The sequence below is a fragment of the Emydura macquarii genome, unplaced genomic scaffold (genome assembly GCF_026122565.2).
Source record: "Emydura macquarii macquarii isolate MOO-44397 ecotype Brisbane River unplaced genomic scaffold, CSIRO-AGI_Emac_v2 contig_1253, whole genome shotgun sequence".
Lineage (NCBI taxonomy): Eukaryota > Metazoa > Chordata > Testudines > Chelidae > Emydura > Emydura macquarii.
In genome coordinates, this window is record NW_027131390.1 from 2,769,390 (window position 1) to 2,785,574 (window position 16,185).

Genomic DNA, 16,185 nt, shown 5'->3' on the forward strand with positions numbered 1-16,185 from the left:
GGACTGCTCATTTTAGGGCAGATCTACACTTACAGCTGTGCTGCTGTAGCTTTTTATCAGTGCAGCTACACCACTGTAGTGCTTTAGTGAAGACACTACTACTACTACTACTACTTAATCCACCTCTCCAAGAGGCAGTAAGTATGTCAAAGGAACAGCTCTCCCGTCAACATAGCACTGTCTGCTCCGAGGGTTAAGTCAATATAACTGCATCGCTCAGGGGTGGATTTTTTCACGCCCCGAGCGACGTAGTTATACCAATTTGTTTGTGGTATAGATCTGTCTTTAGACTCTGGGTTTCTTGTTTTAAGTGGCGGTTTTGCTGCCACTGAAGTAAAGGAGCTACAATACTTTGATGGTATCTCGTGTTTCTCCACAATTGCTTACATTGATTCCTTACTGTTCTAGTGTCCAAATCCTTTTCTGGTTTCAGATCTAATCACCTTTATTACATTCTAGCTGCTGATACGAGGCATTTATTTGACTGGTAATAGTCTTTCTGTATGGTGGTGGAATAATTTCCTATTTCTGTTCTTTAAGTTTTAAACAGCAGGTGTGTGCTTTTCTGTGATTTCATGTCCTTTTAAGGAAAGCAATGCAGTGTGCTGAGAGGAAGAGCCAAAAGATTAAGGTAATAAGTCTTTCTCTTTTGTATCTTCAGCCATGATTTTACTTACATTGTAAGTGGCTCAGAAGATAAATATGTTTATATCTGGAGCACCTACCATGACTTAAGCAAGTTTACTTCGGTAAGGAGAGACCGTAATGACTTCTGGGAAGGCATTAAAGGTAAATTCTGTTTACTTGATCTTGTATATCTTTTGGTTTTTATCTAAGCTTGTACAGTTTTAGGGATTGAATGTTTTTGATGTCTTTTGGCTTTTACTTTGCCAGCAACAATTAAAAACTGTAAGGAAAATCCCACAGATTCATAAACCTTATATAAACAAGCATTAAGTTTGTAGAAGCAAGGTGTAATATATAACTTTGAGCTTTGCTCATAATGAAACTTTTCATTTGAAGAGCTGAAGAGATCCTCCAGAATTTTTGACTATGTACAACTGAATAAGTGGGATGATAAGAGACGGACTTAAAGTTTTCAAATAATCCATCGAGATCAGTCCAACTTCAGTCAGGGTTGGAACTCTAGGTTTCTGTGTGCACTGTAATTCATGCAGGTCAGTAGAGCTGTTAGCTCAGTCGTGGAACTAAGGCCATAAATATTGAAGCGTATGTTGATTGGTGTCTAATTTATTTAAAAAGTTACTATATCAAAATCCCAGAGGTTTCTGTTGTATGGAAAGAGCAAGTTGACTCTGAAAAACTAAATGAATTGCTTAAATTTTAAGCTTTGTAACTTGCCTCTCCTTAAAATAAGAAAACATGACATCAGTATAAAGAAAACAAGAGCAGCAAACACCCATTTACGCACACGCACACACACACACCTGACTTCTAGTGGGGAAGGGAGCTAAAGTAAGAGGAGTTTCTTGTATAATTTTTGTTCTGTCTGGGCGGTTGGTCCTAGTATGTATCTTAATTAATGGGATGGGTGGTTGTAGAGACCCTTTATGTATTTCCTCAAATTTTGAAGATAGCAACAATACTCCCCGCCTAGCCCCAAACTCTGCCAGAATTCCCTGAAAATGCAGGTGGTGATGTTTTGTTTACATTAAGCTACTTTGGCACTGAAATTCTTGGGTTTTTTTTTCTGTATTTAAACATGCTATATTTTAGAAAATTGGTGTTTCTTGAAATGAATTAATCTTAAAATGGATTTTTCCCATCTTTCTTTAGCACACAATGCAGTTGTCACATCAGCAATTTTTGCTCCAAACCCCAGTTTGATGGTATCATTGGAAACCTCTGAAAAACAAGAAGCTGAAAGCAAGGGAGACGATCCTGAAGCATCAGACACTATACCTTCTGGTAGGTTGCTGATGTCCACCTGTGTTTGGTACCAGCTGAAAAGGTCAGAGGCAAGATTTGAGCCATAGTGTGTAAATAATGCTCTTGAGAGGAAAAGTGTAGGTCATCAGTTAGTGTGGGCATTTTTTAATGAGGTGCTTTAAAAGATACAAAAACACCCAACGATTACTCTGTAGAAATTGTTTAGAAATGTGCAAATGAGGGGAATCCCAAGTTTCTCTTTAGGAACATATCACTGACATCCAGTCCTCATCAGGAAGATGTATATTTTTCCATTCAGACAGGCCAGTGAGCGCCTCATTGAAAACCCATAATAAAAAGAGTGTTCTTCACCCAAAGATAGCTTATGGTGTTGTCAAATAATGAGGTAACTACTGACCATAACATGGTCAGGAATATGGAGAGGACAAGGTATGTTGTACCTCGTCGTCAGTCGAAAACTGGACCTTCCATTGCAGTTGGTAGCTTAGTTTTAATAAGCAGTTTTCTTTTAAAATCAACTAAATTCTTTCTTTTCCTTTACTAAGGTGCTTTGAAGACAGATCACACAGAAGTGCTTTTATCGGCTGACTTTACTGGAGCAATCAAAGTCTTCATTAACAAAAAGAAAAATGTATCTTAATTATTTGTAGCTGATAGCATTAAAATCTGGTACTCTGGGAGTAAAATTCCATAGATGACATGGACAGAAGCAAAGTATCTAACGTAATAGCATCCCAGGCTGATTTACTTTTAAATCTTTATTGTAAAGTTATTCAGTTATCAGACCTCTTGGGAAGTAGTCAACCTATTAACACCTGGGCTTGTAGAATAGAAAGAAATGTATAATAATAACCATGCCAAACAAATAGGCTCTACATTTTCTAAATGCCATTGTTTTGCTACATAATTGTGAACATGCACAGATTTCTGCATGAAAATATGTTAATATATTCACACATGTGTGTGCCTTCTTGGTTACATGCACTACGTTGAACATATATCAAGAGTTAATTTATTTAGTGGTGCTTGTGGCCACTAAATGGGGGAGGGGAAAATAAATTTAAAAAAATGCTAAATGGTCTAGCTTGAAAAAAAAATGCAGTCTCTTTGCACAAAATTCCATTTCTAAGGAAGGTGATATATTTTGAATTTGTGGTAGTTGTAATTCAGAATATCTAAGTTATGCAAGTTTCTGATGGGTCAATAACAATGTGTTAATCGTTTTTATAAATTTGTCAACTTTCAGGACGTGAAAATTTTTGTTGTCTTTTAATTGTGCATTTAGGTTCCTTTATATATATATATATATATATTTTGCACACTGGAGCACAATATTTCTATGTAAAGAATTCTTTCATTCCTTATTCATGAGCACCATGCAATGCTCACCTAAAAAAAATGAAGCTGCATTAGAAACAATTCTTATATTTTACAACAATGTAAAATAAACTGTTTACATATTTTTTTTAAGCATTGTAATTTAAAAAGTTTTAAGTTGTCTTTTTGTTCATTTAGAGCTACTGAATTTGCAAGTCTTTGTAAATATTCATATAATGTACCAATGAAATAACATTCTGGGCAACATAACCCATGAAATGTTATTGATGGTTAAAATCATTTCAGAGAACAAAGATGTATCATTAAAAATTGGTCACAGACACTTGGAAAATATCATTCATTTTCAGACTATTTCTGATCGAGACAGTCTTATACACCAAACACGTTTTAGCTCTGCATTCATTGCTATATATCTACGTTAAGTAAAACTGGTACTTTCAGCTCTCATGGTTTCTGAACTATGTTGTGATTCAACAGTTTAGATACCTCGGTATAAAAAAAAAACAAAAAACCACACACCTTGTTACCAGTGAGCTGTGCCCACAGCCAGTCTGCTTATGCATCGTGCCACTGTTATTTCCCTTAGTCTCTTGCTCCTTCCTACTCCATACCCATAGTTGCATCTTAAACTAGACAACTTTTCAGAGATTGGCCTAGCCTATTCTGTACAGTGCTTGGCACAGTGGTGCCCTGATCCTGCATGAAGGTGCTACTATCAGAGAAGTAATAAACATCATCTTCACTCCGCCTGAAGTTGGTGGATCATTGAATACTTGGCTACAACAAACCACATGAAAACAACCTACAGTTTTGTCCGTTCAGGCCTCTGCGCCCTACCTCAGCACCACAGAGCTGTGGAGTGTACCAGCTGTTCCCAGGAGGTCAGATATGACCCATGGACATCTGCGGCTGAAGGAATCAGACCTGGCTCAGCTGCGTGGGGGTTTCTCAGAGGGATGTGAGACACTTAAAAGGAGGCATTTCCTGTCATTCCTGAGGTCTTCCTCCCATGGCATACATCTCTTCTAACAGACTAACTCGTTTCTTTTCATCAGTGGGAATCACCATTAATGGCTGTGCAGACAAAATCCCACCTAAAATATGGCAACTCTCAGCCCCTCCCTGCCAAGCCAAACAAATCCCAAGAAATGAACAGAAGTGGAGAGGAATCATCCTTGTAGGAAGGAATAATTCCTGCTCAGAGGAAATACCTGCAAGGAAAGAACTAGCTGAGAATCAGTAGAACAAGCCAGCATGATCACAGATTCCGGAACAATACATCCCTCCAAATCCCTCTATCTGTGCTGCAGCCAGCTCCTGCCTTTAGACCATGGACTTTAGTTACTGCATAAAGCCTGCCTTCTTGGGAGGCAGTTGCCAAAGTCTGTAGGAAAGGCATGTGTTTCTCTGACACTTCTGGTGTCTTTCAGCTTCCACAATCACTCCCAACAAGCATAGTGTCAGATAAAAGGATTCATGACGTTTGAACGCTGTTCTAAAAGCGGAGCTTGGAGAGGCAGTTGGGTTTTCGCAGCCTTTGACGACAGAAGCCCTTGCTGCTTCCACTAGAATGAGCAGATCCTAACTTAGCTATAGTGAAATGCATGTTACACTAGTGAACATTCAGTAGCCATGGGTGCCTCTTCAACAACAGCATGTACCTGTAATCAGGCAATTCCTGGAAAGGAAATTACTGCTTTCTGCAACCACCATCCACTTGCTTCCCAGATGTTCAAAGCTGGATGGGAACATGCTGTTCTTTCCTTTTAAATAAATAATTTATACTCTCAACGTGGGGATGGTAAAGCAAAGGAATGGTCTGTACACAATCTGATTTGTGTTACAGTAGCCCCAGAACCCCATTCTGCCAGGCACTGTACAAACAGAATAAAATGACAGTCCCTGCCCCAGGGAGCTTACAGTCCAAGATGGGTGATAACAGCTGGGAAGTACAAGAAAACAATGAGACAATGTAACAAGGAAACTCTTTGCCTAAAGAAACACGCAGGAAAAAAAAAATCAATGTAAACACAAACTTGTCCTAAACTCTTAGTAGCTGAGACTAAACTCTCTCCACAGTGGCATATGTACACAACTTTGAATGTGCGTCAGGTGATCGGTTTGTCCAAACACTGCCCTTCTCCTGAGCAAATGTGGAATAGGGCCCCAAGTTGGGCTGCTGTATCAGTGACGAATAGTAGGACTCTGCTTTTTCCATGATGCCAGCTCTCCAAGCACCAGCCCAGTCTGATTTCTGAAGCCCCATGCATACATGTCTTGGTCAGGTGCTCTGACTCTGACATTTCCCTGTCAGTTTAAAGGCTAGCAAAATCAATCTGGTGTGTTACCTGGCCGGGCCTATAATGTTATCCCTTGCGGGGTTTGTGCACTGCAGGGTGTATGAGCACAATCCAAGAAAGCTACAGCCCCTTATGTCTGCACACACTGCCCCGAGACACTATGGCAGCTATGTTGTCTGCTAGGCTGCACCAGCTTTTGGTGACACCTGTGGAACTTCAGACATGTTGCCATGACTTCTTATTTGCATCACAGTAATATTCACAATGCAGGGAGCATGACAACTAGGTTCCTGCATCAAAGAGGTCACAGTCTCAGCAGCAATATATTTAAAAATACAAGGGAAAACATTCAGTCTGATACTGTGACTAGAGACACCAAAGACCTGTATCTATTTGCCTTTTGATTTATTGTGGGTCTTGCAGAAGGAGGAAAGCAGACTTTGGCTGCATGTTTCTGGGTCACCTATTTAAGTGATATTCACAGGTGAGGTTCAGAGCCAGATAATTAATTACTGGTGAATATTTTACTCAGAATTTGTTTGAAATGTGTATATTTTTGTGCATATTAATTAGTGGTACAAGGTGGAGGTGAATCTGCATAATTAGTAGAGAAACTTCATGAAACTTGGCATAGTCAAATCATTGGCCATTTAGCATTAATGCTGATGGTTGAATAATATTTACATTATTTGGCAAGTTTCATTGTTTTTCTTTTAAAAAAAACCGCACTGGTTAGGTTTGGACATAAACATAAAAAGAATATTGACTAGCAGGTGTGACTAGGTAACCTGCATGGCCCGCACCCTGTATGGATTCTGTACAGATGGTGAGCAGCAGTAGCTACTGTGCGTGAGACTTACTAAAGAAATAAAGCTTGTTTCCAGTAGAGCGCGCTGTGTGCTCAGAATCTGCAATAAAGATGCTACCCATTTCTCCCCTGATTGCACCGGCAAGGGTTGGATTGGTTGCTAGGTAGGGAAGGAACAAAGAGCTTTATCAACCAGAGCCCTGTAGCACTTTAAAGACTACCAAATTGAATTTCTGCAGGCACCAGCTTTCTTGGGCTGCAGCCGGCTTCGTCAGATGCAAGAAACAGAAATCAGATAGGGGGTGTATATATACATCCAAGGGTAAGGAACAACAATGGGGAGGGAAGTTGTTAGCAAAGCCCATTCAGTTAGAGTAGATGAGGCCTAGTCACAAGCATTGATTAGAAGGTGAGAATGTGTGAACTGTGACAATTACTTCTTGTCATGAGAGAACCATTCCACGTCCCTGTCCAGACCCAGTCTGATTGTTCCAGCTCTGCAGTTTCTTGCTGAAGTCTGAAGTTTTTTTGTAGAAGCATGGCAACTTTCAAGTCAGCTACAGCATGTCCTGGGAGACGGAAGTGCTCTCCGACTGGTTTATGGATGTTACCATTTCTGTGTCTGATTTGTGTCCATTTATTGGTTTGTGCAGTGACAGCCCGGTGTGGCCAATGCACATGGCAGAGGGGTATTGCTGGCACATGATGGCATATGTTACATTAGTAGATGTGCAGGTCAATGAGCTCCTGAGGGTGTGGCTGATGCGGTTAGGACCTGTGATGGTGTCACTAGAGTCGAGGTGCGGGCAGAGCTGACAACGGGGTTTGTTGCAGGGATCGGTCCCTGGGTTAGTGTTCTTGTTGTAGGGTGTACAGTGGTTGGTGAGTGTTTGCTGCAGGGTGGGGGGCTGTCTGTAAGCCAGGAGGGGTCTGCCTCCCACAGCTGTGAGCCAGGAGGGATCATCTGCCAGGACAGGTCGTAGATCCTGAAGGATGTGCTGGAGAGATGTGAGCTGGGGGCTGTCGGCGACGGCCGGTGGGGTTCTGTTGTGGTCTCTGTTGGGTCTGTCCTGGGGTAGGTGACTTCTGGTACCCGCCTGGCTCTGTCCAGTGGTGTCACCGCCCCAGCTGGGTAGTGTAGCGTTAGGAATGGTTGATGGAGAGCCGGCCGGGGTTTGTCTGGCTGAGGGATGGGCACAAACCCGCCTGTGCCAGGGCCTGGCTGCAGACAATGGAGCCCGTCACCCCGGCCAGCGAGAGAGGCCAGGAAAGCCGGGCCCGCTCTGCGCCGGCCCCCCCCTTCCCCGCCAGCAGCCGCCGCCCTCCAGCTCCGCCCGTGCCGGGGAGGGGCCGGCGGCGGGAGCGCAGGGCAGGGCCGGGGCGGGGCGGGTCGCTGCTGCCGCTGGAGCCGGAGCCGGAGCCGGGCGGGCAGCATGGCCGAAGTGCGGAAATTCACCAAGCGGCTCAGCAAGCCGGGCACGGCGGCCGAGCTCCGCCAGAGCGTCTCGGAGGCGGTGCGCTGCTCGCTGCTGCTGGTGAGCCGGGCCGGGCCGGGCCGGGGGCGGGCCAGGGACGCGGGGGCCGGGGGGGCACCGGGCCCTGCAGCCCCCCGGGGAGCGGGGCCGCCGCGGGGGCAGGTCTGAGGCGCCGCGGGCCGGGGCCGGGGCCGCGCCCCGCGGGTGTGAGGGGAAGGGCCGCGCCCAACTGTCATCCTCTCAGCCGGCCTCCGCCCGGCCCGGCCCGGCCCGGCCCGCCCTTCGCGGTGACCCCCCGTGCCCGTGCCCGGCCCCCTGTGCCCCGCGGGGAACGCGGCTGTCGGTAGCCATCCCGGGCACAGCCGGTGCCGGCCCCCCGGCTAAGCAGCCGCAGCCCCCCGGGGCCGGGCCCCCCTGGGGGACTTGCCCTGAGCTGGGCACTGGGCCCTTGGGGCGACTGTCCCCAGACCGCCTGGGGGCGAGCCCGCCGCCGGCCGGGGCGAGGAGCCTGGCTCTGCCGCCGTGGCTGGGCTGGGCCGGTTTTCCCAAGGCTGGCCTGGGGCTCAGTTCAGCCCTGCCCTGCCCTGCCCGCCTGGACCCCTCTGGCACAGGAGCACAGGACTGGCCAGCCTGGCCCGCTCCGTCCTGCCACCCCCGGGGCTCGGCTCTGCTCTGCTCCTGGCCAGGGGCGGCAGAGGAAGGTGCGGGACGCCCCGGCCCGGCGGAAGTGGGGTGATCCGCCCCCGGGTAGCCGAGGAGGTCCCGAAGCCGGCAGGCAGCGCTGTGACCGTCCGGTCTGGCCTGGCGCCCAACTTGTGCCCGGCTGGGGTTCCCGTCGGATCCAGAGCAGGTCCACCCGCCTGTCCGTGTGTTCACACCCGTCCCCGCTCACCGCCACCCGGCCGGCTCTCCCCGGTGACGCCGGGGTAGTTGTTGCAGGGCTGGGTGTTTGTCCATGTGGGGCTGTTTGTCCCTCGGGATGGAGGCTGCTGCTAGGGAGCTGGTTAGGGGTGTCACCCTTCGATCCGTCACGGCTTTCCAGTGGACTGCGTGTGTGCACACAGGTGTGCGCGTGTGTGCATCGCACTGTCAGACTCACAGACAGAGCCCAGGAATCCTGGCTCCCAGCGTCCCCTGCCGGCTCTGACGCATTAGACCCCCGCTCCCCTCCCCGAGCTGGGGGGGAGAATCGGGGAGTCCTGACTCTCGCCCATCACTCCTGCGCTAAACGGCTAGGCCCCAGCCCACTGCAGCCCCGGCAGTCAGAGACTGACTGAACGCTCACGCCCCATCTCCGTCCCGATTTGCAGCACCCCGCCACGCTGGAGCAGACCCGGCGTGTTAGCCTGCGCCAGGGTCACCCTTGTGACCTATTCCCCCCAGGATTGTGAATGGCTATGTCGACGGGCAGCCCCCACAAGACGCGGGGCCTCGTTGCACGGGGCCCCGGGCGCAGAGATTACCCGGTGGCAGGCCCTGCCGCAGAGGGCGCACAGTCTTTCTAGGACCTCGGCAATACGCAGCAGTGGTGCAAACAAAGGGAGAGGGCCAGCAGTTTTTGTCCCCTTTTAAGTTCTAGAAAATAATTAGAAGAATGCTGTGCTCATCTTAGATCTCCCAGACTCTGGCTCTCTGGGGAGCAGGACGTCCTCACCAGGTATCTCTATTGTACTCACTAGGCGTGTAGGCTGTGGGCTGAACTTTTAACAGCAGGGCCCTGGGAGAGTCACATTAGGTTTGACATGAGGATCAGCTTCTCTGGGCCTTAATGTGATTTGCTGCCCGGTTCCTCATGGAATGAGATGAGGAGAGAATCAGGTTTGACCCTGAAGTTGGCAGAACGTTCGTCGATCCTACGTACAACAATGCTAACGCCGTTTGTGCTGGCACGCCTCAGCACAGATTGTTTCTACTAACCCTAAACTGACAGACAACATCTGCTGGATAAATGAAGAATTTTCAACAACCCTTTTAAAAACAAGGCTGCCAAGGTTCAGATCCCGCAAATGAGCAATGTTCTGCTCAGACTCTCAGATTTTAGGGCCAGAAGGGGCCATTGTAATCAAGGCTACAATTTGGTCACGGATTCTGGGACTTTCTGGGACTTCTGGGGCCGGGCTGGAGCAGCTGTCAGCCCCAGCAGCTCCGTTCTCCCCCTTCCCCTGGGGTACTTTTAGTAAAAGGGGGGGTCAGGTCGCGGCTTCCACAAATTTTTGTTTATTCCCCGCGACCTGTCCCTCACTGTTACTAGAAATACCTGTGACAGACCCTTACCCTTCGTTACAATAACCTCGCCGACCTTCCAGCCGAACGTGGGCCAAAGAATTTCACCCAGCCACTCCGATGTCATGTTTAATCTCGGTTGCTTAAGCAGGTTCCCCTTTGTTTTGCTCAGTGTTTTTCATCCACAATGTCGATGTACAAATGCTTTATTGATGCTGAGAGAACCTTTCTCGTCACTAGTGTGATTACCTAGAGAGCTGCTTGTCCGCTAGCTGCCTGGCAGCCAGTCCCTGCGCTCGGGGGCTTACAAGCAAAACAGACAATGGATGGGAGATGAGATGCAGAAAACCCAGGTCCCAGAGCCACTGCTGATGTTCAGCACCCATCTGGCCTGTTCTTTGTTTGTCCCAGCCCCCGGCTCACCTCTCTGTCTCTGTCTTTCACACACACGTGCCCCAGAGCCCATTAGTGCATCTTCTGGACTGGTTGGAGAGTTCACAGCCACACGCAGAGGCAGCAGGCGGCCCCATTCCACGGGGCTCGGATGTGCTGACTCTGCAGAGACCCCAGCTCTTGGCAGCTGAGCAGCAAGGGATAAACAGATCTGGACGGTGGGTCTCCTGTTGGGGGCCTGCTGCCCTGCCGCTTGCTGACTTGTTCAGCCGTCAGGCCCGGTGGGATGGCGGCTTCCGCTTATGGGACTGTCCTAAGTTCAACCTGGGTCTTCACACTCTGCTTCTGGCTGGGAGGAAGGCACTGGGTTACTCTAGGGAAGAGACTGTTCCCCTCTCTTCCAGCTCTCACCTGGCTTGGGAGGGGCTGTCCCTGCCCTCCCGGCGCTGACCATAGCAGTCAGGAGGAGGAGTGCGGCAGAAAGTGGCAGTGGGGAATGGCTGGGGAAAGACCGAAGGGTGGGTCTCGGGGCTGAGGAGCGGCTGACAGGCCAGGGGAGCCATCGAATCACCTGGGTGCTGACGTGTAAAAGCAAAGCGCAGTGTGGAGCTGTCCTGCCGCTAGGCACACCCTGGTGTGAACACACTTACCTGGCGTGTTCCTCCCCTACCCCCCGCAGGCCGCCTCCAGCTCTGGCCAGCTGAAGGACTTTCCGAAGAGGTTGTAAGCGTGGGCTCAGAGGGGCAGGAGACGCTCAGGAAGCCTGAGGGACTAGGCCGCGCTTCGCTTTGTGAAGAGCCTGCGGGTCTCGTTACAAGGTGCAGTGGTGACAGGACTGAGCTGCTCTCTTGCAGCACCGAGTAGGTCCAGCGTGGGCTGGGGCAGTGTCTGCTTCCCCACACAGCCCTGTGAACGTGCCTGGCTTGGCCAGTCCAGGGCTGGGCGGGCACCTCAAAGACTGTATAACCCTAGGCCTGGCTGACCAAGCGCCAGGGAGATGCTTCCTTTGGAGAATTTCTGGTGTGAGCCCGTGGATAATGCAGTCTCTGAACCACTGCCCTCCCTCGCTGGTCTGAGCCTCTTCAGATCTGTAGTACTTTCACTGGCCGCCTTATGAGTGCATAAAGGACAGTCATACATAAGGACTTGGTCCATTGTCCACTGAAGTGGACAGGAGTCTTTCCAGTGGGCGTGGATCAGGGCCAGGAATAGGAAATACACTCTGCCTTAGAGTTACATTTATCCTCCCCCCCTCCCGCCCGCATGGCTGCCCCAGAGAGAGCCACCAGCACTTGGCGCATGCTCCTTTGTAACGTAGCTTCTGCAAAGAGGTTGAAGTGCAAACATCTTCCTGCGGGTTACAGAGCTTTTAGCAGCAGGAAAACAGCCTGTTTCTATTGAGGAATAACGCTGCTCTGCGGACAACACAACTCCAACTTGACAGGGACCGCTGAGAAATATACCCCGTCTCTGGAGGTGAAAGGGCTGCCTGGGGCACAGTCTGGGACATTCATAATCTTGGAGGCTAGGAAAAGACGGACCAGAACTCTCATTCCACACCATTTCGCCGCCTCTCACCCTTTCCCAGCATTTGGAAGCAGCATCTCCCCCTCTATCATTCCGGCTTTCTGTGTCTCACACACCACATAAGAGAGGAAAACAGCCATCGGTGGAGGAATGAGAAAAAGAGTCAGGAGGGAAAACCCCCAGAAGCAAGCTAGAATCCTTAAGAACAAAATCAAAAGAGCCCTGGATACTCTGGGCCGTGAAGAGATCCTGGAGCCTTCATTCTTTCTGCACACTTGAGGTTTTTCACACTGCTGTAGGACTAGATTGTATCAGTAAAGCCTTTAATAGTTCCTGTGTTTGCCTCATTAGTGGCTGGAGTCTTGGCTGGATAACTTATAAACAATGTCACTATTTGAATAAATCTAGCCACTGCATTACGCGGTCAGTCTGTGGTGTGAGTGGCATGCAATGGCAGACAGCGCAATGGAAATACACGGCTGCTTAGGGCACGGCAGAGTCGGAGTGAAGTGCTCAGTGGTTTAAATCCCTCTTAACCAAACGAAATAAATCTTGGGGCACCAAAAAGTATAATGTGGCATTCGGAACTGCAGCTTCACAGCCAGGATGTAAAGCGAGAGCCTCATGCGGGAAATCCTAGCCTGGACACAGTGAGAGCTGCTAGGGGAAGCCTTGGTCTCGTATGGGCAAAGGTTGTTTCGCCGGCGCTTATTTGTTCTACAAATCCTAGGTGCTGTCTAGTGTCTCTTGCCTCTATGCCCAGGATGTAACTTACCATTAATGGGAAAGTCTCCCATCCAGTAGGGAAGGACGGAGCCCAGCTCTGCTCAGTGCTCTGCAGAAATCACACAAGATGACCTGCAGGCAGCAGTGGGATCCCAGGATAGAGTTTGGCAGCATCAGGAGACATGGCTCAGGCTCGATGAGCCTGGGCTGCCGGCAGGTTCTTGCGTATACGCGTCCTGACCTGGCAGCGGCCTCTGTGTGCATCTCCTTGCCCTTTTGGATCACACGAGTCTTGGCTTCACCACAGAGATAGCGCCGGCCATTGCAAAGAGCCTTCCGCTTAGTTTAATAATGTAAAAGTCCCCAGTCGGACTAGGATCCTGCCTGCTGTATCGGGTGGGTTAGGCAGCAAGTTACAGAGCTCTGTCTGAGGAAACCAAATCAGCCACGCCCCGGTCATTGGCTTCTCTCCGTGAAAGCAAGGCCATCCTGCATCTCATTCCCCGTGTGAGAACTAACGCAGTCTGAAGGAGCAGAGCCTCTGCCATTGCATTACTGTGGAGGGAGTGGATGTTTCCCAGAGGCGCTGTCCCCTGGGCCGTGACAGAGCAGTGCAGTAGAAGACGCGTTTAGGTCCGGAAAGTAGGAATCAGAGCAAATATTGCAAGCTGTGCCCCACAATCCTGCCAAAACCAGTCATCTGGTGGCAGTTTTAGCTCTGACAGTGTTACTCCTACTTTTCTTTACGTCGTTCTAGCCCAGAACGAAGGGCAGATGCATTGAATTCGTTACTTTGCGGGTTTACAAAGTAAGTGGGTCATGGGTTTAATACAGGATCATAGCTGAAAACCTGCCGCCTGCACCAATATGTTCAGAGACTTCAGCCGGCCTCATTACCGGTGCAGTACATTACCTGCACAAGCCTGGATGGCCATGCACACGTGCACGCACGCACGCACGCACGCACACACACAGAGTGGTTCCAGAGTTTGTGAAGATCTCTGTTGGCAGAGGGTTGCGTGCGTGGGTTTTTTGCCATATTAAAATAATGCATCTCCTCTCTCCGGTGCTACAGTGCTGACTGAGATGTGCTCCCTGGTACCTTGCTATTAGAGAACTGGCAGACAGCCAAAAGAAGGTCGTTTTCATTTGATGCAGTCTGGGCTGGGCTTGTCCATGTGGCTCAGTTTCCAACAGAATCAAAGTAGGAGACAGAAAGGATCCCTAATGATGGTATTAGAGAGGCTTTGACTGGAGGCAGAAACTGTTTTATTTTTTCTTTGTGTGTCTCTTTCAGTTTAATCTGTGTTAGTCGCTGCAGGATTTACACTCGTTATACAGCACAGGAGAGTGCCTCTGCAAAGAAAACATCCTTCCAACTGCATAATCCCTTGTTGTAATAAACTAAACCCACTGTGAGCAAAATGACGATTTCTTAGACGGTGCTGACTGTGTCCTAGGTGTGGTACAGGCAGACTCTGGAGCCTGCGCTGAAGGATCTACAGTTTGAACAGTCACTAGATCGGTATAATATTGACAGCCGAAGGTGCGTTACAGACAAGGGGTGAAATCCTGGGCCCATTGAAATCAGTGGGAGTTTTGCCATCCACATCAGCGTGGTCAGGATTTCACCTCCCCCCAACCCCACCCCAAAATAACTAGGGGCCAGATTTTGTCACCTTTACTCACCCTGCGTGTCACCTTGGTCCCACTGACTTCCATGCAGTCCGTCCCAGAGGAAAGGGCTACCCCGTGGCCCTCATTCAGGAAGACACGGGCACACACGCTGAAAGTTAATCAGTGCTCTCCTGGCTCAGGGCCCCGGTGAGTTCGGGGATCAGAGAACGGCCCCGCGTTAGGCACTCGCCGCTGCGTGGCACCAGGCGATTTACACAACCAGGATACGCAGTTTTGTTCCGGCCTCCCCCATCCAGTCCGAGCAGGGTGGCGGTAGAAGGGCTGTCGGAACCACGGCACAGATGTGAGCTCGTGCTGCTAACAACCCGTCCGCCTGGTGTTGTTCTGCTTGTGCCCCACCAGGAACAAGTCCTAGAAAGAGCAAAACACCAGCCCCCCAAATCTGCCAAATTGGCAAAGCCCCTCTCTGCTGCAGCCACCTTCCCCGACCCTCTCCTCCCTTCTGGGGCGGTGCTGGCTCACAGCTCCGGCCTGTCTGTGGGATCGCCACCCCTCTCTGCCACTGCAACCTGGGTGTGGAGCAGAGGTCGCCCCAGCACAGCCAGCGGCTGGATGTGACGGGTGTACGTGGGATAGGAGCGTGGGCTTTTCTTCTCTCTGCTAGCTGCATTCCTGGAAGCCAGCAGGGCCCGGAGCCAGACCAGAGTCTCTCGTCACAGGATTCTTGTTGGCTGCAGTTCCTCGTTCTCTTGCGCCTGGGGACAGGAGGGAGCAGGGCATCGGCCCTTCCTTCCCCGCCCCGCCCCTCTGCACGTACACATCCCATCGTGTTTTGCCCCCCAAGATGGATGGCGACACGGCTGCATCCCACCGTGTTTTGAGTGGCTGAGTGATTTACCCTGTGTCAGAGGCTTTATCAGAGAGATCCAGATTGTGGGGCGCACGCCCAGCAGCGCCTCTGTGAATTGCTACTAACAGGGTCTGAACAGACTATTGCTGTTAAGGAAAGGAAGAGGCTAATGGTCCGATGCGTCTCCTTGCTTATGGAGATGCTGGTGACTGGACCGGGCACTGATGGGAAATGGGCTCAGACTGACAATCTCTGGGCTGGATTTGAAGCACCCAAAAAGCCAGGGAGGCGTTTGGATCTGGGAGGCTGGTTCAGCCCATTGTAGAAAGTGGGGCTATTTGTGGAATCCCCCAAAGACGGAGGGTGCTCAGATCCCGCGGGCTCAGTTCTAATGTAAGTCTTGGTCGCTTTTTCCGAGTTTCCTTTAAACCCTGACGTGCTGCTTCATTATCCCTAGCAGGGTTGTAAAATTATCTCATTGTTATTGTTACTGGAAAACATCTTGGCCAAAGAGTGAGAAGCTTTTAAACTCTGCGTTGCTGCGGAGTGCAAGTCCCAGGCAGACAAATCCTTTGGACAGCGACTAGTTTGAAAGTGCGAGTGTGTTCAAATCCCGTGTTTAATCAGTCTCCGTGTTCCCATTCTCTCCAGGCAGAAGAGCAAACGCACATGCCTTCCTGGGCCCTGCTGCCTTTCCAGACATGCTGGGAATTCTCTGTTTCCCTGCAGTGGCCTCCCTCTGTGTCCTCTCTGGCTTCATTCTTTCATTACCTTAAAAACACAAAGCAACCCTCTCTTCCGGGTGGCTGGGTCCCTGCTCACAGCTCCGTCTGGTCTTCACACCATCGCCTGGCCCCAGCTGTTCCTCTGCTGGTTCTAATCCCTTCTTGCCTGCCCTCTCTCACTCCTCTCCTGGTGCTGCGAGAAGCAGCTTTGTCTCTGGTCCTATGAATTTCTTGCTGCGCTAGCGATGATTCAATAACAGAGCTATGGGGG

At 49.9% G+C, this 16,185-nt stretch overlaps 2 protein-coding genes across 3 annotated transcripts in view; both read left to right on the plus strand.

Annotated features, from left to right (window-relative positions):
* Positions 1-3,160, plus strand: part of WDR44 (WD repeat domain 44) — a 51,294-nt gene extending 48,134 nt beyond the window's left edge. For both annotated transcript variants that reach the window (XM_067548004.1, XM_067548005.1), the window contains exons 18-20: positions 662-789; positions 1,798-1,929; positions 2,457-3,160. In XM_067548004.1, the coding sequence (XP_067404105.1) occupies positions 662-789; positions 1,798-1,929; positions 2,457-2,551 (355 nt within the window). In that variant the 3' untranslated portion in view covers positions 2,552-3,160. The remainder of the gene's footprint in view (positions 1-661; positions 790-1,797; positions 1,930-2,456) is intronic.
* Positions 3,161-7,783: 4,623 nt separating this feature from the next.
* The window catches only part of DOCK11 (dedicator of cytokinesis 11), a 105,388-nt gene continuing 96,986 nt past the window's right edge, over positions 7,784-16,185 (plus strand). Inside the window, exon 1 of the mRNA XM_067548009.1 lies at positions 7,784-7,892. Coding sequence (XP_067404110.1) covers positions 7,791-7,892 — 102 coding nt within the window. The 5' untranslated portion in view covers positions 7,784-7,790. The remainder of the gene's footprint in view (positions 7,893-16,185) is intronic.